This window comes from Anomaloglossus baeobatrachus, chromosome 7, assembly GCF_048569485.1.
Source record: "Anomaloglossus baeobatrachus isolate aAnoBae1 chromosome 7, aAnoBae1.hap1, whole genome shotgun sequence".
Classification (NCBI taxonomy): Eukaryota; Metazoa; Chordata; class Amphibia; order Anura; family Aromobatidae; genus Anomaloglossus; species Anomaloglossus baeobatrachus.
In genome coordinates this window covers 8646080-8673176 of record NC_134359.1, presented here as the reverse complement: position 1 = coordinate 8673176, position 27097 = coordinate 8646080, and the positions used below count along the sequence as shown (strand labels likewise).

General features: G+C 55.7%; 1 protein-coding gene across 2 annotated transcripts in view; it reads left to right on the top strand.

Moving 5' to 3' along the window:
* SLC15A2 (solute carrier family 15 member 2) overlaps nucleotides 1–27097 on the top strand; it is a 77826-nt gene that overhangs the window by 33509 nt on the left and 17220 nt on the right. For both annotated transcript variants that reach the window (XM_075318753.1, XM_075318752.1), the window contains 7 exons: nucleotides 8316–8403; nucleotides 19370–19511; nucleotides 19764–19856; nucleotides 19942–20041; nucleotides 20125–20215; nucleotides 20287–20364; nucleotides 23699–23781. In XM_075318753.1, coding sequence (XP_075174868.1) covers nucleotides 8316–8403; nucleotides 19370–19511; nucleotides 19764–19856; nucleotides 19942–20041; nucleotides 20125–20215; nucleotides 20287–20364; nucleotides 23699–23781 — 675 coding nt within the window. The remainder of the gene's footprint in view (nucleotides 1–8315; nucleotides 8404–19369; nucleotides 19512–19763; nucleotides 19857–19941; nucleotides 20042–20124; nucleotides 20216–20286; nucleotides 20365–23698; nucleotides 23782–27097) is intronic.

Below are 27097 nucleotides of genomic sequence, written 5' to 3'. Positions count from 1 at the left end.
ATCGCCCGCCTGTATCTCTGTATCTGCAGGTCTCCTCACATATCGCCCGCCTGTATCTGCAGGTCTCTTCACATATCGCCCGCCTGTATCTCTGTATCTGCAGGTCTACTCATTTGCCCGCCTGTATCTGCAGGTCTCCTCACATATCGCCCGCCTGTATCTCTGTATCTGCAGGTCTCCTCACATATCACCCGCCTGTATCTCTGTATCTGCAGGTCTCCTCACATATCGCCCGCCTGTATCTCTGTATCTGCAGGTCTCCTCACATATCGCCCGCCTGTATCTCTGTATCTGCAGGTCTCCTCACATATCGCCCGCCTATATCTGCAGGTCTCTTCACATATCGCCCGCCTGTATCTCTGTATCTGCAGGTCTCCTAACATATTGCCCGCCTGTATCTGCAGGTCTCCTCACATATCGCCCTCCTGTATTTCTGTATCTGCAGGTCTCTTCACATATCCCCCGCCTGTATCTGCAGGTCTCTTCACATATCGCCCGCCTGTATCTGCAGGTCTCTTCACATATCCCCCGCCTGTATCTCTGTATCTGCAGGTCTCTTCACATATCGCCCGCCTGTATCTGCAGGTCTCTTCACATATCGCCCGCCTGTATCTCTGTATCTGCAGGTCTCCTCACATATCGCCCGCCTGTATCTCTGTATCTGCAGGCCTCCCCCCATATCCCCCCGCCTGTATCTCTGTATCTGCAGGCCTCCCCCCATATCCCAGTGCGGAGCTTGTTTTCCCGGTTTTCTCCTCGTTATCCATCTGTCCATGCTTCTCTGTATCTGCAGGTCTCCTCACATATCGCCCACTTGTATCTGCAGGTCTCCTCGCATATCGCCCGCCTGTATCTTTGTAACTGCAGGTCTCCTCACATATCGCCCACCTGTATCTCTGTATCTGCAGGTCTCCTCACATATCGCCCACTTGTATCTGCAGGTCTCCTCGCATATCGCCCGCCTGTATCTGCAGGTCTCCTCACATATCGCCCGCCTGTATCTCTGTATCTGCAGGTCTCCTCACATATCGCCCGCCTGTATCTTTGTATCTGCAGGTCTCCTCACATATCGCCCACCTGTATCTCTGTATCTCCAGGTCTCCTCACATATCGCCCACTTGTATCTGCAGGTCTCCTCACATATCGCCCGCCTGTATCTCTGTATCTGCAGGTCTCCTCACATATCGCTTGCCTGTATCTCTGTATCTGCAGGTCTCCTCACATATCGCCCGCCTGTATCTCTGTATCTGCAGGTCTCCTCACATATCGCTCGCCTGTATCTCTGTATCTGCAGGCCTCCCCCCATATCCCCCCGCCTGTATCTCTGTATCTGCAGGCCTCCCCCCATATCCCAGTGCGGAGCTTGTTTCCCCGGTTTTCTCCTCGTTATCCATCTGTCCGTGCTTCTCTGTATCTGCAGGTCTCCTCACATATCGCCCACTTGTATCTGCAGGTCTCCTCGTATATCGCCCGCCTGTATCTGCAGGTCTCCTCACATATCGCCCGCCTGTATCTCTGTATCTGCAGGTCTCCTCACATATCGCCCGCCTGTATCTTTGTATCTGCAGGTCTCCTCACATATCGCCCACCTGTATCTCTGTATCTGCAGGTCTCCTCACATATCGCCCACTTGTATCTGCAGGTCTCCTCGCATATCGCCCACTTGTATCTGCAGGTCTCCTCACATATCGCTTGCCTGTATCTCTGTATCTGCAGGTCTCCTCACATATCGCCCGCCTGTATCTCTGTATCTGCAGGTCTCCTCACATATCGCCCGCCTGTATCTCTGTATCTGCAGGTCTCCTCACATATCGCCCGCCTGTATCTCTGTATCTGCAGGTCTCTTCACAAATCGCCCGCCTGTATCTCTGTATCTGCAGGTCTCCTCACATATCGCCCGCCTGTATCTCTGTATCTGCAGGTCTCCTCACATATCGCCCGCCTGTATCTCTGTATCTGCAGGTCTCCTCACATATCGCCCGCCTGTATCTCTGTATCTGCAGGTCTCCTCACATATCACCCGCCTGCATCTCTGTATCTGCAGGTCTCCTCACATATCGCCCGCCTGTAACTCTGTATCTTCAGGTCTCCTCACATATTGCCGGCCTATATCTGCAGGTCTCTTCACATATCGCCCGCCTGTATCTGCAGGTCTCCTCACATATCACCCTCCTGTATTTCTGTATCTGCAGGTCTCTTCACATATCGCCCGCCTGTATCTGCAGGTCTCTTCACTTATTGCCCGCCTGTATCTGCAGGTCTCTTCACATATTGCCCGCCTGTATCTTTGTATCTGCAGGTCTCCTCACATATCCCCAGCCTGTATCTCTGTATCTGCAGGTCTCCTCACATATCCCCAGCCTGTATCTCTGTATCTGCAGGTCTCCTCACATATCGCCCTCCTGTATCTGCAGGTCTCCTCACATATCGCCCGCCTGTATCTCTGTATCTGCAGGTATCCTCACATATCGCCCGCCTGTATCTCTGTATCTGCAGGCCTCCCCCCATATCCCCCCGCCTGTATCTCTGTATCTGCAGGCCTCCCCCCATATCCCAGTGCGGAGCTTGTTTTCCCGGTTTTCTCCTCGTTATCCATCTGTCCATGCTTCTCTGTATCTGCAGGTCTCCTCACATATCGCCCACTTGTATCTGCAGGTCTCCTCGCATATCGCCCGCCTGTATCTGCAGGTCTCCTCACATATCGCCCGCCTGTATCTTTGTATCTGCAGGTCTCCTCACATATCGCCCGCCTGTATCTTTGTATCTGCAGGTCTCCTCACATATCGCCCACCTGTATCTCTGTATCTGCAGGTCTCCTCACATATCGCCCACTTGTATCTGCAGGTCTCCTCGCATATCGCCCGCCTGTATCTGCAGGTCTCCTCACATATCGCCCGCCTGTATCTCTGTATCTGCAGGTCTCCTCACATATCGCCCGCCTGTATCTTTGTATCTGCAGGTCTCCTCACATATCGCCCACCTGTATCTCTGTATCTCCAGGTCTCCTCACATATCGCCCACTTGTATCTGCAGGTCTCCTCACATATCGCCCGCCTGTATCTGCAGGTCTCCTCACATATCGCCCGCCTGTATCTCTGTATCTGCAGGTCTCCTCACATATCGCTTGCCTGTATCTCTGTATCTGCAGGTCTCCTCACATATCGCCCGCCTGTATCTCTGTATCTGCAGGTCTCCTCACATATCGCCCGCCTGTATCTCTGTATCTGCAGGTCTCCTCACATATCGCCCGCCTGTATCTGCAGGTCTCCTCACATATCACCCTCCTGTATTTCTGTATCTGCAGGTCTCTTCACAAATCGCCCGCCTGTATCTGCAGGTCTCTTCACTTATCGCCCGCCTGTATCTGCAGGTCTCTTCACATATTGCCCGCCTGTATCTTTGTATCTGCAGGTCTCCTCACATATCCCCAGCCTGTATCTCTGTATCTGCAGGTCTCCTCACATATCCCCAGCCTGTATCTCTGTATCTGCAGGTCTCCTCACATATCGCCCGCCTGTATCTCTGTATCTGCAGGTCTCCTCACATATCGCCCACCTGTATCTGCAGGTCTCCTCACATATCGCCTGCCTGTATCTCTGTATCTGCAGGTCTCCTCACATATCGCCCACCTGTATCTGCAGGTCTCCTCACATATCGCCCGCCTGTATCTCTGTATCTGCAGGTCTCTTCACATATCGCCCGCCTGTATCTGCAGGTCTCCTCACATATCACCCTCCTGTATTTCTGTATCTGCAGGTCTCTTCACATATCGCCCGCCTGTATCTGCAGGTCTCTTCACTTATCGCCCGCCTGTATCTGCAGGTCTCTTCACATATTGCCCGCCTGTATCTTTGTATCTGCAGGTCTCCTCACATATCCCCAGCCTGTATCTCTGTATCTGCAGGTCTCCTCACATATCCCCAGCCTGTATCTCTGTATCTGCAGGTCTCCTCACATATCGCCCGCCTGTATCTCTGTATCTGCAGGTCTCCTCACATATCGCCCGCCTGTATCTCTGTATCTGCAGGTCTCCTCACATATCGCCCACCTGTATCTGCAGGTCTCCTCACATATCGCCCGCCTGTATCTCTGTATCTGCAGGTCTCCTCACATATCGCCCGCCTGTATCTCTGTATCTGCAGGTCTCCTCACATATCGCCCGCCTGTATCTCTGTATCTGCAGGTCGCCTCACATATCGCCCGCCTGTATCTCTGTATCTGCAGGTCTCTTCACATATCCCCAGCCTGTATCTCTGTATCTGCAGGTCTCCTCACATATCGCCCGCCTGTATCTCTGTATCTGCAGGTCTCTTCACATATCGCCCGCCTGTATCTGCAGGTCTCCTCGTATATCGCCCGCCTGTATCTGCAGGTCTCCTCGTATATCGCCCGCCTGTATCTGCAGGTCTCCTCACATATCGCCCGCCTGTATCTCTGTATCTGCAGGTCTCCTCACATATCGCCCGCCTGTATCTTTGTATCTGCAGGTCTCCTCACATATCGCCCACCTGTATCTCTGTATCTGCAGGTCTCCTCACATATCGCCCACTTGTATCTGCAGGTCTCCTCGCATATCGCCCACTTGTATCTGCAGGTCTCCTCACATATCGCTTGCCTGTATCTCTGTATCTGCAGGTCTCCTCACATATCGCCCGCCTGTATCTCTGTATCTGCAGGTCTCCTCACATATCGCCCGCCTGTATCTCTGTATCTGCAGGTCTCCTCACATATCGCCCGCCTGTATCTCTGTATCTGCAGGTCTCTTCACAAATCGCCCGCCTGTATCTCTGTATCTGCAGGTCTCCTCACATATCGCCCGCCTGTATCTCTGTATCTGCAGGTCTCCTCACATATCGCCCGCCTGTATCTCTGTATCTGCAGGTCTCCTCACATATCGCCCGCCTGTATCTCTGTATCTGCAGGTCTCCTCACATATCACCCGCCTGCATCTCTGTATCTGCAGGTCTCCTCACATATCGCCCGCCTGTAACTCTGTATCTTCAGGTCTCCTCACATATTGCCGGCCTATATCTGCAGGTCTCTTCACATATCGCCCGCCTGTATCTCTGTATCTGCAGGTCTTCTCACATATTGCCCGCCTGTATCTGCAGGTCTCCTCACATATCACCCTCCTGTATTTCTGTATCTGCAGGTCTCTTCACATATCGCCCGCCTGTATCTGCAGGTCTCTTCACTTATTGCCCGCCTGTATCTGCAGGTCTCTTCACATATTGCCCGCCTGTATCTTTGTATCTGCAGGTCTCCTCACATATCCCCAGCCTGTATCTCTGTATCTGCAGGTCTCCTCACATATCCCCAGCCTGTATCTCTGTATCTGCAGGTCTCCTCACATATCGCCCGCCTGTATCTCTGTATCTGCAGGTATCCTCACATATCGCCCGCCTGTATCTCTGTATCTGCAGGCCTCCCCCCATATCCCCCCGCCTGTATCTCTGTATCTGCAGGCCTCCCCCCATATCCCAGTGCGGAGCTTGTTTTCCCGGTTTTCTCCTTGTTATCCATCTGTCCATGCTTCTCTGTATCTGCAGGTCTCCTCACATATCGCCCACTTGTATCTGCAGGTCTCCTCGCATATCGCCCGCCTGTATCTGCAGGTCTCCTCACATATCGCCCGCCTGTATCTTTGTATCTGCAGGTCTCCTCACATATCGCCCGCCTGTATCTTTGTATCTGCAGGTCTCCTCACATATCGCCCACCTGTATCTCTGTATCTGCAGGTCTCCTCACATATCGCCCACTTGTATCTGCAGGTCTCCTCGCATATCGCCCGCCTGTATCTGCAGGTCTCCTCACATATCGCCCGCCTGTATCTCTGTATCTGCAGGTCTCCTCACATATCGCCCGCCTGTATCTTTGTATCTGCAGGTCTCCTCACATATCGCCCACCTGTATCTCTGTATCTCCAGGTCTCCTCACATATCGCCCACTTGTATCTGCAGGTCTCCTCACATATCGCCCGCCTGTATCTGCAGGTCTCCTCACATATCGCCCGCCTGTATCTCTGTATCTGCAGGTCTCCTCACATATCGCTTGCCTGTATCTCTGTATCTGCAGGTCTCCTCACATATCGCCCGCCTGTATCTCTGTATCTGCAGGTCTCCTCACATATCGCCCGCCTGTATCTCTGTATCTGCAGGTCTCCTCACATATCGCCCGCCTGTATCTGCAGGTCTCCTCACATATCACCCTCCTGTATTTCTGTATCTGCAGGTCTCTTCACAAATCGCCCGCCTGTATCTGCAGGTCTCTTCACTTATCGCCCGCCTGTATCTGCAGGTCTCTTCACATATTGCCCGCCTGTATCTTTGTATCTGCAGGTCTCCTCACATATCCCCAGCCTGTATCTCTGTATCTGCAGGTCTCCTCACATATCCCCAGCCTGTATCTCTGTATCTGCAGGTCTCCTCACATATCGCCCGCCTGTATCTCTGTATCTGCAGGTCTCCTCACATATCGCCCACCTGTATCTGCAGGTCTCCTCACATATCGCCTGCCTGTATCTCTGTATCTGCAGGTCTCCTCACATATCGCCCACCTGTATCTGCAGGTCTCCTCACATATCGCCCGCCTGTATCTCTGTATCTGCAGGTCTCTTCACATATCGCCCGCCTGTATCTGCAGGTCTCCTCACATATCACCCTCCTGTATTTCTGTATCTGCAGGTCTCTTCACATATCGCCCGCCTGTATCTGCAGGTCTCTTCACTTATCGCCCGCCTGTATCTGCAGGTCTCTTCACATATTGCCCGCCTGTATCTTTGTATCTGCAGGTCTCCTCACATATCCCCAGCCTGTATCTCTGTATCTGCAGGTCTCCTCACATATCCCCAGCCTGTATCTCTGTATCTGCAGGTCTCCTCACATATCGCCCGCCTGTATCTCTGTATCTGCAGGTCTCCTCACATATCGCCCGCCTGTATCTCTGTATCTGCAGGTCTCCTCACATATCGCCCACCTGTATCTGCAGGTCTCCTCACATATCGCCCGCCTGTATCTCTGTATCTGCAGGTCTCCTCACATATCGCCCGCCTGTATCTCTGTATCTGCAGGTCTCCTCACATATCGCCCGCCTGTATCTCTGTATCTGCAGGTCGCCTCACATATCGCCCGCCTGTATCTCTGTATCTGCAGGTCTCTTCACATATCCCCAGCCTGTATCTCTGTATCTGCAGGTCTCCTCACATATCGCCCGCCTGTATCTCTGTATCTGCAGGTCTCTTCACATATCGCCCGCCTGTATCTGCAGGTCTCCTCACATATCGCCCGCCTGTATCTCCGTATCTGCAGGTCTCCTCAAATATCGCCCACCTGTATCTCTGTATCTGCAGGTCTCCTCACATATCGCCCGCCTGTATCTCTGTATCTGCAGGTCTCTTCACATATCGCCCGCCTGTATCTGCAGGTCTCCTCACATATCGCCCGCCTGTATCTCTGTATCTGCAGGTCTCCTCACATATCGCCCGCCTGTATCTCTGTATCTGCAGGTCTCCTCACATATCGCCCGCCTGTATCTCTGTATCTGCAGGTCTCCTCACATATCGCCCGCCTGTATCTCTGTATCTGCAGGCCTCCCCCCATATCCCCTGCCTGTATCTCTGTATCTGCAGGTCTCTTCACATATCGCCCGCCTGTATCTCTGTATCTGCAGGTCTCCTCACATATCGCCCGCCTGTATCTCTGTATCTGCAGGCCTCCCCCCATATCCCCCGCCTGTATCTCTGTATCTGCAGGTCTCCTCACATATCGCCCTCCTGTATCTCTGTATCTGCAGGTCTCCTCACATATCGCCCGCCTGTATCTCTGTATCTGCAGGTCTCCTCACATATCGCCCGCCTGTATCTCTGTATCTGCAGGTCTCCTCACATATCGCCCGCCTGTATCTCTGTATCTGCAGGCCTCCCCCCATATCCCCTGCCTGTATCTCTGTATCTGCAGGTCTCTTCACATATCGCCCGCCTGTATCTCTGTATCTGCAGGTCTCCTCACATATCGCCCGCCTGTATCTCTGTATCTGCAGGCCTCCCCCCATATCCCCCGCCTGTATCTCTGTATCTGCAGGTCTCCTCACATATCGCCCTCCTGTATCTCTGTATCTGCAGGTCTCCTCACATATCGCCCGCCTGTATCTCTGTATCTGCAGGTCTCCTCACATATCGCCCGCCTGTATCTCTGTATCTGCAGGTCTCCTCACATATCGCCCGCCTGTATCTCTGTATCTGCAGGCCTCCCCCCATATCCCCCGCCTGTATCTCTCGCCTCTATGAGATGCACTGATCTGTTTCTTGCTCTTTGCAGACATTATGTGGCACCAACTATCCGCTGAGCATTCTCTTCATCATCGTGAACGAGTTTTGCGAGCGATTCTCGTTTTATGGCATGAAAGGTGAGTGTCGCCCCCAGAATGACACCCCCCCCCCCTCCCGGCTGACTGAGCCTCACCTCCCCATCCCCCATACCAGGGCCAGCTCCAGGGTTTCGTGGGCCCCAGGCAAAATAGTTTCAGTGGGCCCCATGCACACACAGAGACACACATACACAGATCCGCACATACACACACACACACATGCACAGACCCGCACATGCACAGACCCGCACATGCACAGACCCGCACATGCACAGACCCGCACATGCACAGACCCGCACATGCACAGATCCGCACATGCACAGACCCGCACATGCACAGACCCGCACATGCACAGACCCGCACATACACAAATCCGCACATACACAGACACACATGCACAGACCCGCACATACACAGATCCGCACAGACACACATACACAGACCCGCACATGCACAGACCCGCACATGCACAGACCCGCACATGCACAGACCCACACATGCACAGACCCGCACACGCACAGACCCGCACACGCACAGACCCGCACACGCACAGACCCGCACATGCACAGACCCGCACATGCACAAACCCGCACATACACAGATCCGCACATGCACAGACTCACAGAAACGCACACACCTGGTCGGCAGTTGGTTAATAGCAGTTTGATCCGCCCGCACAGAATTTGATGTTATCGCTGAGGATGGTGACTCACGGTCGCCGCACCTGATTAATGACTGTTTTGCTCGTTTGTCTGGTAATTGTGGGCTGTTAATTGGTAAATGAGCGACACATTAACCCGGGATGGGGCCATAGTCATGAAACTGCCTCATACTGTATGGTGGGGCAGCAAGGAGAAGATTCCAGCATGGAGAACGAGCCAAAGTGCCACAAAGCGGGCCATGCCCTCCGTCCTCTCCATGGACAGACCTTCTATTGGGTCTTCATTGGATATAAAAGTCATCAATACTGAAAACTGAGCGTGTGCCGGTGACCCCAACAGGTCCGACATCACCAAGACTGGACCCATGAAGTGTTAGATAGGTCTGCATGCCGGCAGTGCCACCCCTATAATATACTGTCCGGGCACCCCTATAATATACTGTCCGGGCACCCCTATAATATACTGTCCGGCCACCCCTATAATATACTGTCCGGCCACCCCTATAATATACTGTCCGGGCACCCCTATAATATACTGTCTGGGCACCCCTATAATATACTGTCCGGCCACCCCTATAATATACTGTCCAGGCACCCCTATAATATACTGTCCGGCCACCCCTATAATATACTGTCCAGGCACCCCTATAATATACTGTCCGGCCACCCCTATAATATACTGTCCAGGCACCCCTATAATATACTGTCCGGCCACCCCTATAATATACTGTCCAGGCACCCCTATAATATACTGTCCGGCCACCCCTATAATATACTGTCGGCCACCCCTATAATATACTGTCCAGGCACCCCTATAATATACTGTCCAGGCACCCCTATAATATACTGTCCGGGCACCCCTATAATATACTGTCCGGGCACCCCTATAATATACTGTCCGGGCACCCCTATAATATACTGTCCGGGCACCCCTATAATATACTGTCCAGGCACCCCTATAATATACTGTCCAGGCACCCCTATAATATACTGTCCGGCTACCCCTATAATATACTGTCTGGCCCCCCCTGTAATATACTGTCCGGGCACCCCTATAATATACTGTCCGGGCACCCCTATAATATACTGTCCGGGCACCCCTATAATATACTGTCCGGGCACCCCTATAATATACTGTCCGGGCACCCCTATAATATACTGTCCGGGCACCCCTATAATATACTGTCTGGGCACCCCTATAATATACTGTCCGGGCACCCCTATAATATACTGTCCGGCCACCCCTATAATATACTGTCTGGGCACCCCTATAATATACTGTCCGGGCACCCCTATAATATACTGTCTGGGCACCCCTATAATATACTGTCCGGCCACCCCTATAATATACTGTCCGGCCACCCCTATAATATACTGTCTGGGCCCCCCTGTAATATACTGTCCGGGCACCCCTATAATATACTGTCTGGGCCCCCCTGTAATATACTGTCCGGGCCCCCTGTAATGTACGTTCACCCCTGTGTCTGGGTCACTGTTCTGGGGGTGCAGAGGAGGCGCAGGACGTGTTGTGAACATTCTGTGCATTTCCCCGCTTTGCTCCTGTGCACACAATGTCCCCGGCTCTGCGCCGTCTCCATGGGCAGAATGGCCTCCTGCGACCTCTGATCACGAGCCCCGGCCTCCGCCAGATCCTCCATGTACCAAGCGCCTGCAGCCTCCAGTCCACAATGGGGCGGCCTCGGGACTTGGTATGTAGGTTAATAATGACTTTCCTACAGAATCGAGGTCACAGGACAGAACACTCATTATACACAAGAAATGTTCTGCAGGTTCCAGTACACATGGGTCCGGAGGATAGGAGCGGCTTCATCCGGCACTCGTGGTGCTGCGCGCAGCATTCAGGGGCTTTTATCACCGCTGTGCGCCTGCGCTGGAGATGTCACTCATTATATACAAGAAATGTTCTGCAGGTTCCAGTACACATGGGTCCGGAGGATAGGAGCGGCTTCATCCGGCACTCGTGGTGCTGCGCGCAGCATTCAGGGGCTTTTATCACCGCTGTGCGCCTGCGCTGGAGATGTCACTCATTATATACAAGAAATGTTCTGCAGGTTCCAGTACACATGGGTCCGGAGGATAGGAGCGGCTTCATCCGGCACTCGTGGTGCTGCGCGCAGCATTCAGGGGCGTTTATCACCGCTGTGCGCCTGCGCTGGAGATGTCACTCATTATATACAAGAAATGTTCTGCAGGTTCCAGTACACATGGGTCTGGAGGATAGGCGTGGCTTCATCCGGCACTCGTGGTGCTGCGCGCAGCATTCAGGGGCTTTTATCACCGCTGTGCGCCTGCGCTGGAGATGTCACTCATTATATACAAGAAATGTTCTGCAGGTTCCAGTACACATGGGTCCGGAGGATAGGAGCGGCTTCATCCAGCACTCGTGGTGCTGGCGCGCAGCATTCAGGGGCTTTTAAAACTGATGTGCACCTGCGCTGGAGATGTCACTCATTAGTCACTATAGGGGGTCACCGGAGAAATCCGGCTTCCCCACACTCGGCCATTTTCCGCTCACATGGGTGGATTCGGCAGGGACAGGAGGGAAAACGTTTCACTCCAGAAATCTGGGAAAGATTGGGCAGTCTCCGCACTCTCTACAGGACGGGCAGTCTCCGCACTCTCTACAGGACGGTCAGTCTCCGCACTCTCTACAGGACGGGCAGTCTCCTCACTCTCTACAGGTCGGGCAGTCTCCGCACTCTCTACAGGACGGGCAGTCTCCGCACTCTCTACAGGACGGGCAGTCTCCTCACTCTCTACAGGACGGTCAGTCTCCGCACTCTGTACAGGTCGGGCAGTCTCCGCACTCTCTACAGGACGGGCAGTCTCCGCACTCTCTACAGGACGGGTAGTCTCCTCACTCTCTACAGGACGGGCAGTCTCCGCACTCTCTACAGGACGGGCAGTCTCCGCACTCTCTACAGGACGGGCAGTCTCCTCACTCTCTAAAAGACGGGCAGTCTCCGCAATCTGTACAGGACGGGCAGTCTCCGCACTCTGCACAGGACGGGCAGTCTCCGCACTCTGTACAGGACGGGCAGTCTCCGCTCTCTGTACAGGACGGGCAGTCTCCGCTCTCTGTACAGGACGGGCAGTCTCCGCACTCTGTACAGGACGGGCATTCTCCTCACTCTGTACAGGACGGGCAGTCTCCTCACTCTCTACAGGATGGGCAGTCTCCTCACTCTGTACAGGACGGGCAGTCTCCTCACTCTGTACAGGACGGGCAGTCTCCTCACTCTGTACAGGACGGGCAGTCTCCTCACTCTGTACAGGACGGGCAGTCTCCTCACTCTCTACAGGACGGGCAGTCTCCTCACTCTCTACAGGACGGGCAGTCTCCTCACTCTCTACAGGACGGGCAGTCTCCGCACTCTCTACAGGACGGGCAGTCTCCTCATTCTCTACAGGATGGGCAGTCTCCTCACTCTCTAAAAGACGGGCAGTCTCCGCACTCTGTACAGGACGGGCAGTCTCCGCACTCTGTACAGGACGGGCAGTCTCCTCACTCGCTACAACTCTCCACCGGATGGGCAGTCTCTGCACTCTCTACAGGTCGGGCAGTCTCCTCACTCGCTACAGGACGGGCAGTCTCCGCACTCTCTACAGGACGGGCAGTCTCCGCACTCTCTACAGGACGGGCAGTCTCCGCACGCTCTACAGGACGGGCAGTCTCCGCACTCTCTACAGGATGGGCAGTCTCTGCACTCTCTACAGGACGGGCAGTCTCCGCACTCTCTACAGGATGGGCAGTCTCCTCACTCTCTACAGGACGGGCAGTCTCCGCACTCTCTACAGGACGGGCAGTCTCCGCACTCTCTACAGGATGGGCAGTCTCCTCACTCTCTACAGGACGGGCAGTCTCCTCACTCTGTACAGGACGGGCAGTCTCCTCACTCTGTACAGGACGGGCAGTCTCCTCACTCTCTACAGGATGGGCAGTCTCCTCACTCTGTACAGGACGGGCAGTCTCCTCACTCTGTACAGGACGGGCAGTCTCCTCACTCTCTACAGGACGGGCAGTCTCCTCACTCTCTACAGGACGGGCAGTCTCCTCACTCTCTACAGGACGGGCAGTCTCCTCACTCTCTACAGGACGGGCAGTCTCCGCACTCTCTACAGGATGGGCAGTCTCCTCACTCTCTACAGGACGGGCAGTCTCCTCACTCTCTACAGGACGGGCAGTCTCCTCACTCTCTACAGGACGGGCAGTCTCCGCACTCTGTACAGGACGGGCAGTCTCCGCACTCTGTACAGGACGGGCAGTCTCCGCACTCTGTACAGGACGGGCAGTCTCCGCACTCTGTACAGGACGGGCAGTCTCCGCACTCTGTACAGGACGGGCAGTCTCCGCACTCTGTACAGGACGGGCAGTCTCCGCACTCTGTACAGGACGGGCAGTCTCCGCACTCTCTACAGGACGGGCAGTCTCTGCACTCTCTACAGGACGGGCAGTCTCCGCACTCTCTACAGGATGGGCAGTCTCCGCACTCTCTACAGGACGGGCAGTCTCCGCACTCTCTACAGGACGGGCAGTCTCCGCACTCTCTACAGGACGGGCAGTCTCCGCACTCTCTACAGGATGGGCAGTCTCCTCACTCTCTACAGGACGGGCAGTCTCCTCACTCTGTACAGGACGGGCAGTCTCCTCACTCTGTACAGGACGGGCAGTCTCCTCACTCTCTACAGGATGGGCAGTCTCCTCACTCTGTACAGGACGGGCAGTCTCCTCACTCTGTACAGGACGGGCAGTCTCCTCACTCTCTACAGGACGGGCAGTCTCCTCACTCTCTACAGGACGGGCAGTCTCCGCACTCTGTACAGGACGGGCAGTCTCCTCACTCTCTACAGGACGGGCAGTCTCCTCACTCTCTACAGGACGGGCAGTCTCCTCACTCTCTACAGGACGGGCAGTCTCCGCACTCTCTACAGGATGGGCAGTCTCCTCACTCTCTACAGGACGGGCAGTCTCCTCACTCTCTACAGGACGGGCAGTCTCCGCACTCTGTACAGGACGGGCAGTCTCCGCACTCTGTACAGGACGGGCAGTCTCCGCACTCTGTACAGGACGGGCAGTCTCCGCACTCTGTACAGGACGGGCAGTCTCCGCACTCTGTACAGGACGGGCAGTCTCCGCACTCTGTACAGGACGGGCAGTCTCTGCACTCTCTACAGGACGGGCAGTCTCCTCACTCTCTACAGGACGGGCAGTCTCAGCACTCTCTACAGGACGGTCAGTCTCCGCACTCTCTACCGGACGGGCAGTCTCCGCACTCTCTACAGGACGGGCAGTCTCCGCACGCTCTACAGGACGGGCAGTCTCCGCACGCTCTACAGGACGGGCAGTCTCCTCACGCTCTACAGGACGGGCAGTCTCCTCACTCTCTACAGGACGGGCAGTCTCCTCACTCTCTACAGGACGGGCAGTCTCCTCACTCTCTACAGGACAGGCAGTCTCTGCACTCTGTACAGGACAGGCAGTCTCCTCTCTCTCTACAGAACGGGCAGTCTCCTCACTCGCTACAGGACGGGCAGTCTCCTCACTCGCTACAGGACGGGCAGTCTCCGCACTCGCTACAGGACGGGCAGTCTCCGCACTCGCTACAGGACGGGCAGTCTCCGCACTCTCTACAGGACGGGCAGTCTCCGCACTCTCTACAGGATGGGCAGTCTCCGCACTCTCTACAGGATGGGCAGTCTCCGCACTCTCTAGAGGACGGGCAGTCTCCGCACTCTCTACAGGACGGGCAGTCTCCGCACTCTCTACAGGACGGGCAGTCTCCGCACTCTCTACAGGACGGGCAGTCTCCGCACTCTCTATAGGACGGGCAGTCTCCGCACTCTCGCCCTGTGGTGATACGCAGGAGGTCTGCAATATAACTGCGGACCAGGCAGGTGGAAATCCGACATGCCCGCTCCTGTGTTCCTCACTATGTGTGAGGCTCATGTACATTAGATCGCCGTGTGGCTGATGTGGCGGCGCGGGCCGGGACATGTTGTATACCGCTCTTGTTGGCAGCTCCGGTGATTGCTGCGCTTCATATAAAGTGATTTCCAGCCGTGGCGGGAGCAGAATCACCGCTGGAAAGTTTCCCAGAATCTCCGCTCCCCAGATAGAAAATAAGAAAAATGTAACAAACAAAACAACAGATTCTGCGCTGATACAAAAAACGGAGAGTCGCACCGCGAGCGGAGACGCGGGAAATGAAAGGCCGGCGCCAGCTGCGGGGTCACTGTGTAATGAGACACTCGGCCTCTGGAGATGGACAAAGGGGGCCGAGAGTTAGGAAACCACAAAACACAAAATCTATGCACGAGCGCTACCGGCCCTTTAACATAATCCCTGCTGTAGAATTATGGATGACTATTGTAGGGGCCCAGGATGGGGCAAAGAAGAGAAGGCGAGGGGCCCAAGGAAATAAGGCAAGGGGCCCAAGGAGAGGAAGCGAGGGGCCCAAGGAGAGGAGGCGAGGGGCCCAAGAAGAGAAGGCGAGAGGCATGAGGAAATAAAGCAAGGGGCCTAAGGAGAGGAGACTAGGGGCCCAAGCAGAGGAGGGAGGGGCCCAAGGAAATAAGGCAAGGGGCCCAAGGAGAGGAAGCGAGAGGCCGAAGAAGAGAAGGCGAGGGACATGAGGAAATAAGGCAAGGGGCCTAAGGAGAGGAGGGAGGGGCCCAAGGAAATAAGGCAAGGGGCCCAAGGAGAGAAGGCGAGGGGCCCAAGCAGAGGAGTCAAGGGGCCCAAGGAAATAAGGCGAGGGGCCCAAGCAGAGGAGGGAGGGGCCCAAGGAAATAAGACAAGGGGCCCAAGGAGAGAAGGCGAGGGGCCCAAGCAGAGGAGTCAAGGGGCCCAAGGAAATAAGGCGAGGGGCCCAAGCAGAGGAGTCAAGGGGCCCAAGGAAATAAGGCAAGGGGCCCAAGGAGAGAAGGCGAGGGGCCCAAGCAGAGGAGTCAAGGGGCCCAAGGAAATAAGGCGAGGGGCCCAAGCAGAGGAGGGAGGGGCCCAAGGAAATAAGACAAGGGGCCCAAAGAGAGAAGGCGAGGGGCCCAAGAAGAGGAGGGGAGGGGCCCAAGAAGAGGAGGGAGGGGCCCAAGGAAATAAGGCTAGGGGCCCAAGGAGAGGAGGCGAGGGGCCCAAGGAAATAAGACAAGGGGCCGAAGGAGAGGAGGCGAGGGGCCCAAGCAAATAAGGCAAGGGGCCCAAGGAGAGGAGGCGAGGGGCCCAAGGAGAGGAGGTGAGGGGCACAAGGAAATAAGGCAAGGGGCCCAAGGAGAGGAGGCAAAGGGCCCAAGGAGAGAAGGTTAGGGGTCCAAGGAGAAAAGGCGAGGGGCCCAAGGAAGTAAGGCAAGGGGCCAAAAGAGAGAAGGCGAGGGGACCAAGGAGAAGAGGCGAGGGGCCCAAGGATAAGAGGCGAGGGGCCCAAGGAAATAAGGCGAGGGGACCAAGGAGAGGAGGCGAGGGGCCCAAGGAGAGAAGGCGAGGGGCCCAAGGAGAGGAGGCGAGGGGCCTAAGGAGAAGAGGCGAGGGGCCCAAGGAGAGGAGGCTAGTGACCCAAGGAGAGAAGGCAAGGGGCCCAAGGAAAGGAGGCGAGGAGACCAAGGAGAGGAGGCGAGGGGACCAAGGAGACAAGGTGAGGGGACCAGGGAGAGAAGGCGAGGGGCCCAAGGAGAGGAGGCAAGGGGCCCAAGGAGAGAAGGCAAGGAGCCCAAGGAGAAGAGGCGAGGGGCCCAAGGAAATAAGGCAAGGGGACCAAGGAGAGGAGACGAGAGGCCCAAGGAGAGGAGGTGAGGGGCCCAAGGAGAGGAGGCTAGGGGCCCAAGGAGAGAAGGCAAGGGGCCCAAGGAGAGAAGGCAAGGGGCCCAAGGAGAGGAGGCTAGGGGCCCAAGGAGAGGAGGCTAGGGGCCCAAGGAGAGAAGGCAAACGGACCAAGGAGAGAAGGCGAGGGGCCCAGGGAGAGGAGGCGAAGGGCCCAAGGAGAGGAGGCACGGGGTCCAAGGAGAGGAGGCACGGGGTCCAAGGAGAGGAGGCAAGGGGCCCAAGGAGAGAAGGCAAGGGGCCCAAGGAGAGGAGGCGAGGGGCCCAAGGAGAAGAGGTGAGGGGCCCAAGGAAATAAGGCAAGGGGACCAAGGAGAGAAGGCGAGGGGCCCAGGGAGAGAAGGCGAGGGGCCCAAGGAGAGGAGGCAAGGGGCCCAAGGAGAGAAGACAAGGGGCCCAAAGGAGAGGAGGCGAGGGGCCCAAGGAGAGAAGGCAAGGGGCCCAAGGAAATAAGGCAAACGGACCATGGAGAGAAGGCGAGGGGCCCAGGGAGAGGAGGCACGGGGTCCAAGGAGAGGAGGCAAGGGGCCCAAGGAGAGAAGGCAAGGGGCCCAAGGAGAGGAGGCGAGGGGCCCAAGGAGAAGAGGTGAGGGGCCCAAGGAAATAAGGCAAGGGGCCCAAGGAGAGAAGGCGAGGGGCCCAAGGAGAGAAGGCAAGGGGCCCAAGGAGAGGAGGCAAGGGGCCCAAGGAGAAGAGGCGAGGGGCCCAAGGAAATAAGGCAAGGGGACCAAGGAGAGGAGACGAGGGACCCAAGGAGAGGAGGCTAGGGACCCAAGGAGAGGAGGCGAGGGGCCCAAGGAGAAGAGGTGAGGGGCCCAAGGAAATAAGGCAAGGGGCCCAAGGAGAGAAGGCGAGGGGCCCAAGGAGAGAAGGCAAGGGGCCCAAGGAGAGGAGGCAAGGGGCCCAAGGAGAAGAGGCGAGGGGCCCAAGGAAATAAGGCAAGGGGACCAAGGAGAGGAGACGAGGGACCCAAGGAGAGGAGGCTAGGGGCCCAAGGAGAGGAGGCTAGGGACCCAAGGAGAGGAGGCTAGGGGCCCAAGGAGAGGAGGCTAGGGGCCCAAGGAGAGAAGGCTAGGGGCCCAAGGAGAGGAGGCTAGGGACCCAAGGAGAGGAGGCTAGGGGCCCAAGGAGAGAAGGCTAGGGGCCCAAGGAGAGAAGGCGAGGGGCCCAAGGAGAGGAGGCAAGGGGCCCAGGGAGAGAAGGCAAGGGGCCCAAGGAGAGGAGGCGAGGGGCCCAAGGAAATAAGGCAAGGGGACCAATGAGAGAAGGCGAGGGGCCCAGGGAGAGGAGGCGAGGAGACCAAGGAGAGGAGGCGAGGGGCCCAAGGAGAAGAGGTGAGGGGTCCAAGGAAATAAGGCAAGGGGACTAAGGAGAGGAGACGAGGGACTCAAGGAGAGGAGGTGAGGGGCCCAAGGAGAGGAGGTGAGGGGCCCAAGGAGAGGAGGCTAGGGACCCAAGGAGAGGAGGCTAGGGACCCAAGGAGAGGAGGCTAGGGGCCCAAGGAGAGAAGGCTAGGGGCCCAAGGAGAGAAGGCGAGGGGCCCAAGGAAAGGAGGCGAGGAGACCAAGGGAGGAGGCGAGGGGACCAAGGATAAGAGGCGAGGGGCCCAGGGAGAGGAGGCGAGAGGCCCAAGGAGAGGAGGCAAGGGGCCCAGGGAGAGAAGGCAAGGGGCCCAAGGAGAGGAGGCGAGGGGCCCAAGGAAATAAGGCAAGGGGACCAATGAGAGAAGGCGAGGGGCCCAGGGAGAGGAGGCGAGGGGCCCAAGGAGAGGAGGTGAGGGACCCAAGGAGAGGAGACTAGGGGACCAAGGATAGGAGGCTAGGGACCCAAGTAGAGAAGGCTAGGGGCCCAAGGAGAGAAGGCGAGGGGCCCAAGGAAAGGAGGCGAGGAGACCAAGGAGAGGAGGCGAGGGGCCCAAGGAGAGAAGGCGAGGGGCCCAGGGAGAGGAGGCTAGGGGCCCAAGGAGAGAAGGCGAGGGGCCCAAGGAAAGGAGGCGAGGAGACCAAGGAGAGGAGGCGAGGGGCCCAAGGAGAGGAGGCGAGGGGCCCAAGGAGAGGATGCGAGGGGCCCAAGGAGAAGAGGCGAGGGGCCCAAGGAAATAAGGCAAGGGGACCAAGGAGAGGAGACGAGGGACCCAAGGAGAGGAGGTGAGGGGCCCAAGGAGAGGAGGCTAGGGACCCAAGGAGAGGAGGCTAGGAACCCAAGGAGAGAAGGCGAGGGGCCCAAGGAAAGGAGGCGAGGAGACCAAGGGAGGAGGCGAGGGGCTCAAGCAGAGGAGGCAAGGGGCCCAAGGAGAGGAAGAGAGGGGCTCAAGGAGAGGAGGCAAGGGGCTCAAGGAGAGGAGGCGAGGGGCTCAAGGGGAGGAAGCAGGGGGCACAAGGAGAGGAGCTGAGGGGCCCCAGCTCGGGCCGTCACTGCTGACATAACGTGGTCCTGATCTCATTAGGGTCGCGCTCTCCATCTTCTGATGTGTCGGGGGCTGGGTTCATCTGTCCGTCTTTCCTTTCCAGCCGTCCTCACTCTGTATTTCCTGAATTACCTGCACTGGGATGAGAACCTGTCCACCACGGTGTACCACGCCTTCACCAGCCTCTGCTACTTCACCCCCATTATTGGAGCCCCCATTGCTGACGCCTGGCTGGGAAAATTCAAGTAAGACTCATGTGTGTCGCCCTGTGCGTTTCAGTGTGTCAGTGGTCGGGGGGCTGATATTACTGTGATCGGGGGGCTGGGTCCAGGCTGATATTACTGTGATCGGGGGGCTGGGTCCAGGCTGATATTACTGTGATCGGGGGGCTGATATTACTGTGATCGGGGGGCTGGGTCCAGGCTGATATCCTCTGATCGGGGGAGGGGGGAGTGCCCATCACTGGATCCCCAGTCATCTGTCATCTGTCCTTGCAGCACCATATTTTGGCTTTCCATCGTGTACGTCGTTGGTCATGTGATCAAGTCAGTTGGCGCTATTCCGTCAGTGGGCAGCACTGAAGTCCACGTGTGAGTATCCCGTGTACTGATGGAAGGTGGTCCGCCATCGGCCTCACCACAGAGGACTGAACGTCTTGTAAACCTATCCTCACAGGGCGCTGTCTATGATTGGTCTGATCGCCATCGCCTTCGGTACCGGCGGTATTAAACCGTGCGTCTCGGCCTTTGGAGGTGACCAGTTCGCTGAAGAACATGTAAGTTGTGATTTCCTTGGGGCGCTTGGACTTTTTCATTACCTTGGGGGGGGATTTCACCCCGATGTTTGGATTCTTTTTAGGCACAAGAACGAGGGAAGTTCTTCTCCATCTTCTACTTGTCCATCAATGCCGGGAGCCTCATCTCCACCTTCGTGACCCCGGTGCTGCGCGGTGGGTACTGAGATCAGACCCTGGGGTCCGGTGTCACCGCCTCCTCCGCTGACTCTGCTCTTCTTTTGCAGGAGACGTTCAGTGTTTCGGCACGGATTGCTACGCGTTGGCGTTCGGGGTTCCGGCTGCGCTGATGTTTTTCGCACTCAGTAAGTATATTGTAACTTTTTTCGTCCCTAAAGCTTTGAAACTCCTGGAAGTAGCTGCTCTGATTGACAGGAGGGACTGGTCACACAGCGGGGGAGGGGCGTCACTGTGTGTCAGCTCCGCAAAATCAACGAGTCCCAGAGCAAATGTCGCTGGTCCTATTTACAATCACAGACGGACACAAAGGGGGGAGATTAGGAACTCAGCCCTGAAGATACAGCACCGAGACGGAGAAATAGCGAACGGTGGAAATCACCGGATGGAGACGTCACTGATCTGCAAATGGTGGAAAATGGAAACTAAATGTACAAACCTCCGGATTTCTCCAGTCTGGAGTCGTAGCCTCGTGCAGAAATCCCGGCACCTCCAGCCTCGGCCGCCATCACTGAGGTTATCAATGGTCATCTGAGGAAGGCTCTGCCGCTGAATGTACAAATCATCAGGATCCACTGCCGGTAGATCCAGTGTAATCACTGACCAATGGCGTCTCCAATGGAGACAGGTCCGGAGACAAGTCCGGAGACACTGCAACCACGGGAGACAAGTCCGGAGATGCTGTAGCCAAAGGAGATAAGTCTGGAGACTCTGCATCCACGGGAGACAAGTCCGGAGACTCTGCATCCACAGGAGACAAGTCCGGAGACTCTGCATCCACAGGAGACAAGTCCAGAGATGCTGCAACCAGAGGAGACAAGTCCAGAGACGCTGCAGCCATGGGAGAGAAGTCCGGAGATGCTGTAGCCAAAGGAGATAAGTCTGGAGACTCAGCATCCACGGGAGACAAGTCCAGAGACTCTGCATCCACGGGAGACAAGTCCGGAGATGCTGCAACCACAGGAGACAAGTCTGGAGACGCTGCAGCCACGGGAGACAAGTCCGGAAATGCTGCAGCCAAAGGAGACAAGTCTGGAGACTCTGCAGCCACGGGAGACAAGTCTGGAGACTCTGCAGCCACGGGAGACAAGTCTGGAGACTCTGCAGCCACGGGAGACAAGTCCGGAGACGCTGCAGCCACGGGAGACAAGTCCGGAGATGCTGCAGCCAAAGGAGACAAGTCTGGAGACTCTGCAGCCACGGGAGACAAGTCCGGAGACGCTGCATCCACAGGAGACAAGTCCATAGATGCTGCAGCCATAGGAGTAGGTTTAGTCACGCAGGTGGATCACAGTAGCACCATACCACATGGCCTGGTGATGTTGTGTGGGAAAACGGCTCCCGGGACACTTTGGAGCAATAGCGGCACCACTAGTTCTACAAAATCAGCTGTTAGTGCATTGCAAATGAAGAGCAGAGCCACCACCAGCCACCGGACATTGTGCCCAGAATTTCAGACTCCAGACTGGAGGCATCTGGAGGTTGTGATAATGTTGTGTCTATTTTTCCATCGAGTACAGGTCAGTGACGCCTCAGTCCGGTGATCTCCATCATTCACGTCTCCATCCTGCGCTGTGATTTCGCTCTCGGGTGCAGTATTCGCACCGCGCTGCAGATTTATTGTCTTCTGTCCTTTGCAATGTGGTTAGTAAAGCGGCGTGGCTGAAATGGTAAAATGCGCTACAGTATATTAATGGTATCTGCCATCATTATACTGGTGTCAAGTCAGGGGCCGAGGCGTGAGAGGAGGAAACGTGGCTAATATGTGCCGCGAGATCAGCCACATCTATGGCGGCGCTCACCACAAGTGGGCACTGGCGGCAATCACCACAGCTGTCACTGGCGGCAATCACCACAGCTGTCACTGGCGGCATTCACCACAGCTGTCACTGGCGGCATTCACCACAGCTGTCACTGGCGGCAATCACCACAGCTGTCACTGGCGGCAATCACCAGAGCTGTCACTGGCGGCAATCACCACAGCTGTCACTGGCGGCAATCACCACAGCTGTCACTGGCGGCAATCACCACAGCTGTCACTGGCGGCAATCACCACAGCTGTCACTGGCGGCAATCACCAGAGCTGTCACTGGCGGCAATCACCACAGCTGTCACTGGCGGCAATCACCACAGCTGTCACTGGCGGCAATCACCAGAGCTGCCACTGACGGCATTCACCACAGCTGTCACTGGCGGCAATCACCAGAGCTGCCACTGACGGCATTCACCACAGCTGTCACTGGCGGCAATCACCACAGCTGTCACTGGCGGCAATCACCACAGCTGTCACTGGCGGCAATCATCAGAGCTGCCACTGACGGCAATCACCACAGCTGTCACTGGCGGCAATCACCAGAGCTGCCACTGGCGGCATTCACCACAGCTGTCACTGGCGGCAATCACCAGAGCTGCCACTGGCGGCAATCACCACAGCTGTCACTGGCGGCAATCACCACAGCTGTCACTGGCGGCAATCACCAGAGCTGCCACTGGCGGCAATCACCACAGCTGTCACTGGCAGCAATCACCACAACTGTCACTGGCGACGCTGGCATTCACCACAGCTGTCACTGGCGGCAATCACCACAACTGTCACTGGCGACGCTGGCATTCACCACAGCTGTCACTGGCGGCATTCACCACAACTGTCACTGGCGGCGATCACCACAGCTGTCACTGGCGGTGATCACCACAGCTGTCACTGGCGGCATTCACCACAACTGTCACTGGCGGCGTTCACCACAGCTGTCACTGGCGACATTCACCACAACTGTCACTGGCGGCAATCACCACAGCTGTCACTGGCGGCAATCACCACAGCTGCCACTGGCGGCAATCACCACAGCTGCCACTGGCGGCAATCACCACAGCTGCCACTGGCGGCAATCACCACAGCTGCCACTGGCGGCAATCACCACAGCTGCCACTGGCGGCAATCACCACAGCTGCCTCTGGCGGCAATCACCACAGCTGCCACTGGCGGCGTTCACCACAGCTGCCACTGGCGGCGTTCACCACAGCTGTCACTGGCGGCGTTCACCACAGCTGTCACTGGCGACGCTCACCACAGCTGTCACTGGCGGCGTTCACCACAGCTGTCACTGGCGGCGTTCACCACAGCTGCCTCTGGCGGCAATCACCACAGCTGCCACTGGCGGCGTTCACCACAACTGTCACTGGCGACGTTCACCACAGCTGTCACTGGCGGCGTTCACCACAGCTGTCACTGGCGGCGTTCACCACCGTAGTCCGGGGTCTTTGTGGAGACGTTTCGGTGCCGCGTCCTTCCATGGACCGGTGTCACCGTTCGGAGAGGTTGAACGCGTCCTCTGTGTGTTTGTCACATGTGACCCGAGCACTTCAGGAGACAGACGCGTCTAGGGTCACCTCGGGGCGTTTCGGGAACTTTGCTCGTGTGCCCCCTCCCCCGCTGACTCTTGTTTTCCTTCTCATTCCTTCTAGTTGTGTTTGTTTGTGGCAGCGGCATGTACAAGAAATATCCGCCGCAGGGGAACATCCTGGCCTCCGTCTTCAAGTGCATCGGAGTAAGTTCTGCAGAGGATTCGCTGTTGATGCAGAAAACAAATCGAAATGTTTCCAAAACAAATGAATCCGGATTATTCTGAATGTTCGTAAAGGGAATCTGTCACCACGTTTGTGCCCCAAATCTGAGAGCAGCATATTGTAGAGACAGAGACCCTGATTCCAGTGATGTGTCACTTACTGGGCTGCTTAGTGTAGTTTTATAAAATCACTGATTAATCAGCAGTAGATTATCATTACAGGACTACTTGGCGTGCTGCAGGTAGTCCAGCACATTCATGAGCTCTGTATAACTGCTAGATCTTACATAGTTACATAGTTACTTAGGTTGAAAAAAGACCTAGGTCCATCTAGTTCCTCCTCCTCCACCAGTTCTACATTTGGTCACTAAGTCATTTATAACCAACAATGTTTTGTGTACTGAGGAAATCATCCAGCCCTTTTTTTAAAAGCTGTTATAGTATCTGCCATTACTACCTCTTGTGGTAGGGCATTCCACAGTCTGACCGCTCTAACTGTAAAGAACCCTTTCCTATTTAGCTGTCGGAATCGCTTTTCTTCCACTCGCAGTGAGTGCCCCCTGGTCCTTAGTACTGTCTTTGGAAGAAATAAGTCCTGCGCCGTCCTTTATATTGACCACACATGTATTTATACATATAAATGAGATCTCCTCTCAGACGTCTTTTTTCTAAGCTAAACATATCAAACTTTTTCAACCTGTCATCATACGGGCGGCCTCCATTCCTCATCATACGGGCGGCCTCCATTACTCCTCATACGGGCGGCCTCCATTACTCCTCATACGGGCGGCCTCCATTACTCCTCATACGGGCGGCCTCCATTACTCCTCATACGGGCGGCCTCCATTACTCATCATACGGGCAGCCTCCATTACTCCTCATACGGGCGGCCTCCATTACTCCTCATACGGACAGCCTCCATTACTCCTCATACGGGCGGCCTCCATTACTCCTCATACGGGCAGCCTCCATTACTCCTCATACGGGTGGCCTCCATTACTCCTCATACGGGCGGCCTCCATTACTCATCATACGGGCAGCCTCCATTACTCCTCATACGGGCGGCCTCCATTCCTCATCATACAGGCGGCCTCCATTCCTTGTAATAGTCTAGTTGCCACCTTTGAATGGACTCTAACTTCTGAATGTCCTTTTTAAAATGTGGAGCCCAAAACTGGATCCCATATTCCAGATGTGGCCTTACAAGTGATTTATAGAGGGGTAACAATACGTTGGGATCCCGGGATCTAATCTCTCTTTTTATACACCCTAGCATCTTGTTTGCTTTTGCAGCTGCTGCCTGACATTGAGTGCTGCTGCTCAGCTTATTTGTAATGAGAATACCCAAGTCCTTCTCCTGTTCTGTAGTCCCGGGTTTACTTCCATTTAATGTATACGCAGCTATAGGATTACTCCGTCCTCGGTGCATTACTTTACATTTATCAACATTAAATCTCATTTGCCAAGTATCTGCCCATTCTGACATCTTATCCAGATCTTTTTGTAATATTGTACTATCAAGGTCAGTTTTTAATATCCTACATAGTTTGGTGTCATCAGCAAAGACTGACACTTTACTATCAATCCCATCCACAAGGTCATTAATAGAGAGATTAAAAAGAATAGGTCCTAGCACAGATCCCTGCGGCCCCCACTGCTCCCAGTACAGATCCCTGCGGCCCCCACTGCTCCCAGTACAGACCCCTGCAGCCCCCACTGCTCCCAGTACAGACCCCTGCAGCCCCCACTGCTCCCAGTACAGATCCCTGCGGTCCCCACTCCTCCCAGTACAGATCCCTGCGGCCCCACTGCTCCCAGTACAGATCCCTGCGGCCCCCACTGCTCCCAGTACAGATCCCTGCGGCCCCCACTGCTCCCACTACAGATCCCTGCGGCCTCCACTGCTCCCAGTACAGATCCCTGCGGCCCCCACTGCTCCCAGTACAGATCCCTGCGGCCCCCACTGCTCCCAGTACAGATCCCTGCGGCCTCCACTGCTCCCAGTACAGATCCCTGCGGCCCCCACTGCTCCCAGTACAGATCCCTGCGGCCCCCACTGCTCCCAGTACAGATCCCTGCGGCCCCCACTGCTCCCAGTACAGATCCCTGCGGTCCCCACTGCTCCCAGTACAGATCCCTGCGGCCCCCCACTGCTCCCAGTACAGATCCCTGCGGCCCCCACTGCTCCCAGTACAGATCCCTGCGGACCCCACTGCTCCCAGTACAGATCCCTGCGGCCCCCACTGCTCCCAGTACAGATCCCTGCGGCCCCCACTGCTCCCAGTACAGATCCCTGCGGCCCCCACTGCTCCCAGTACAGATCCCTGCGGCCCCCACTGCTCCCAGTACAGATCCCTGCGGCCCCCACTGCTGACTATAGCCCATTTAGAGAATGTTCCATTTATGACTACTCTTTGTTTCCTCTTTTAGCCAATTCCTTACCCAGTTGCATATAGTTTCGGGTGGTCGCGGCTTCTGGAGCTTTAGTATAAGGCTATTATGTGGTACAGTATCAAATGCCTTTGCAAAGTCCAAATAAATCCCCTCAGCTGCATTACCAATATCCAGATCTGCACTGACCCCCTCATAGAACCCAACAGGTTGGTTACACACGATTTATCTTTCATGAATCCATGCTGTCTGTCAGTTATCATGTTATTTTCTGCAATATATTTTTGCATGTCATCCCTTAAAATGCCCTCAAAAACTTTGCACACCCCTGATGTCAGGCTTACTGGACGGTAGCTGCCTGGATCTACCCTCTTACCTTTCTTAAATATCGGTAGCACATCAGCAATCCTCCAATCCTGAGGCACCAACCCTGTTACAAGCGATCTAAGAAGATGAGATACAGCGGTCTGTCGATTACGGAGCTCAATTCCCTCAATATTCGTGGATGAATGCCATCTGGCCCGGGGGATTTGTCAATGTTTAATTTACTCAGACGCAGGCGTACTTCTTCTTGTGTTAAATTAATTATATCGGGTGGTGATCTGCAGCAGAGGAGACGGCAGACAGCTCTGTAAGTGACACATCGCTGGAATCAGGGTCTCCATCTAGACATAATGCTGCTCTCAGATGGGGGCATAAAAACCAGTGACAGGTTCCCTTTAAGTGCAGGCGACGCACAGGAACAACGCATCACGTTTCCTTCCCATTACAGTGCGACTTTCACAAATTGTCGCAGTTTTAATGTGACTGAGACTTTTATAAAAGAAAAGTGCAAGTGATCATGTGATATAACCATGTGACTGCACCGTCCTTGGCGCTCAGTGAGCTGTCACTAGTGATCTGTGCT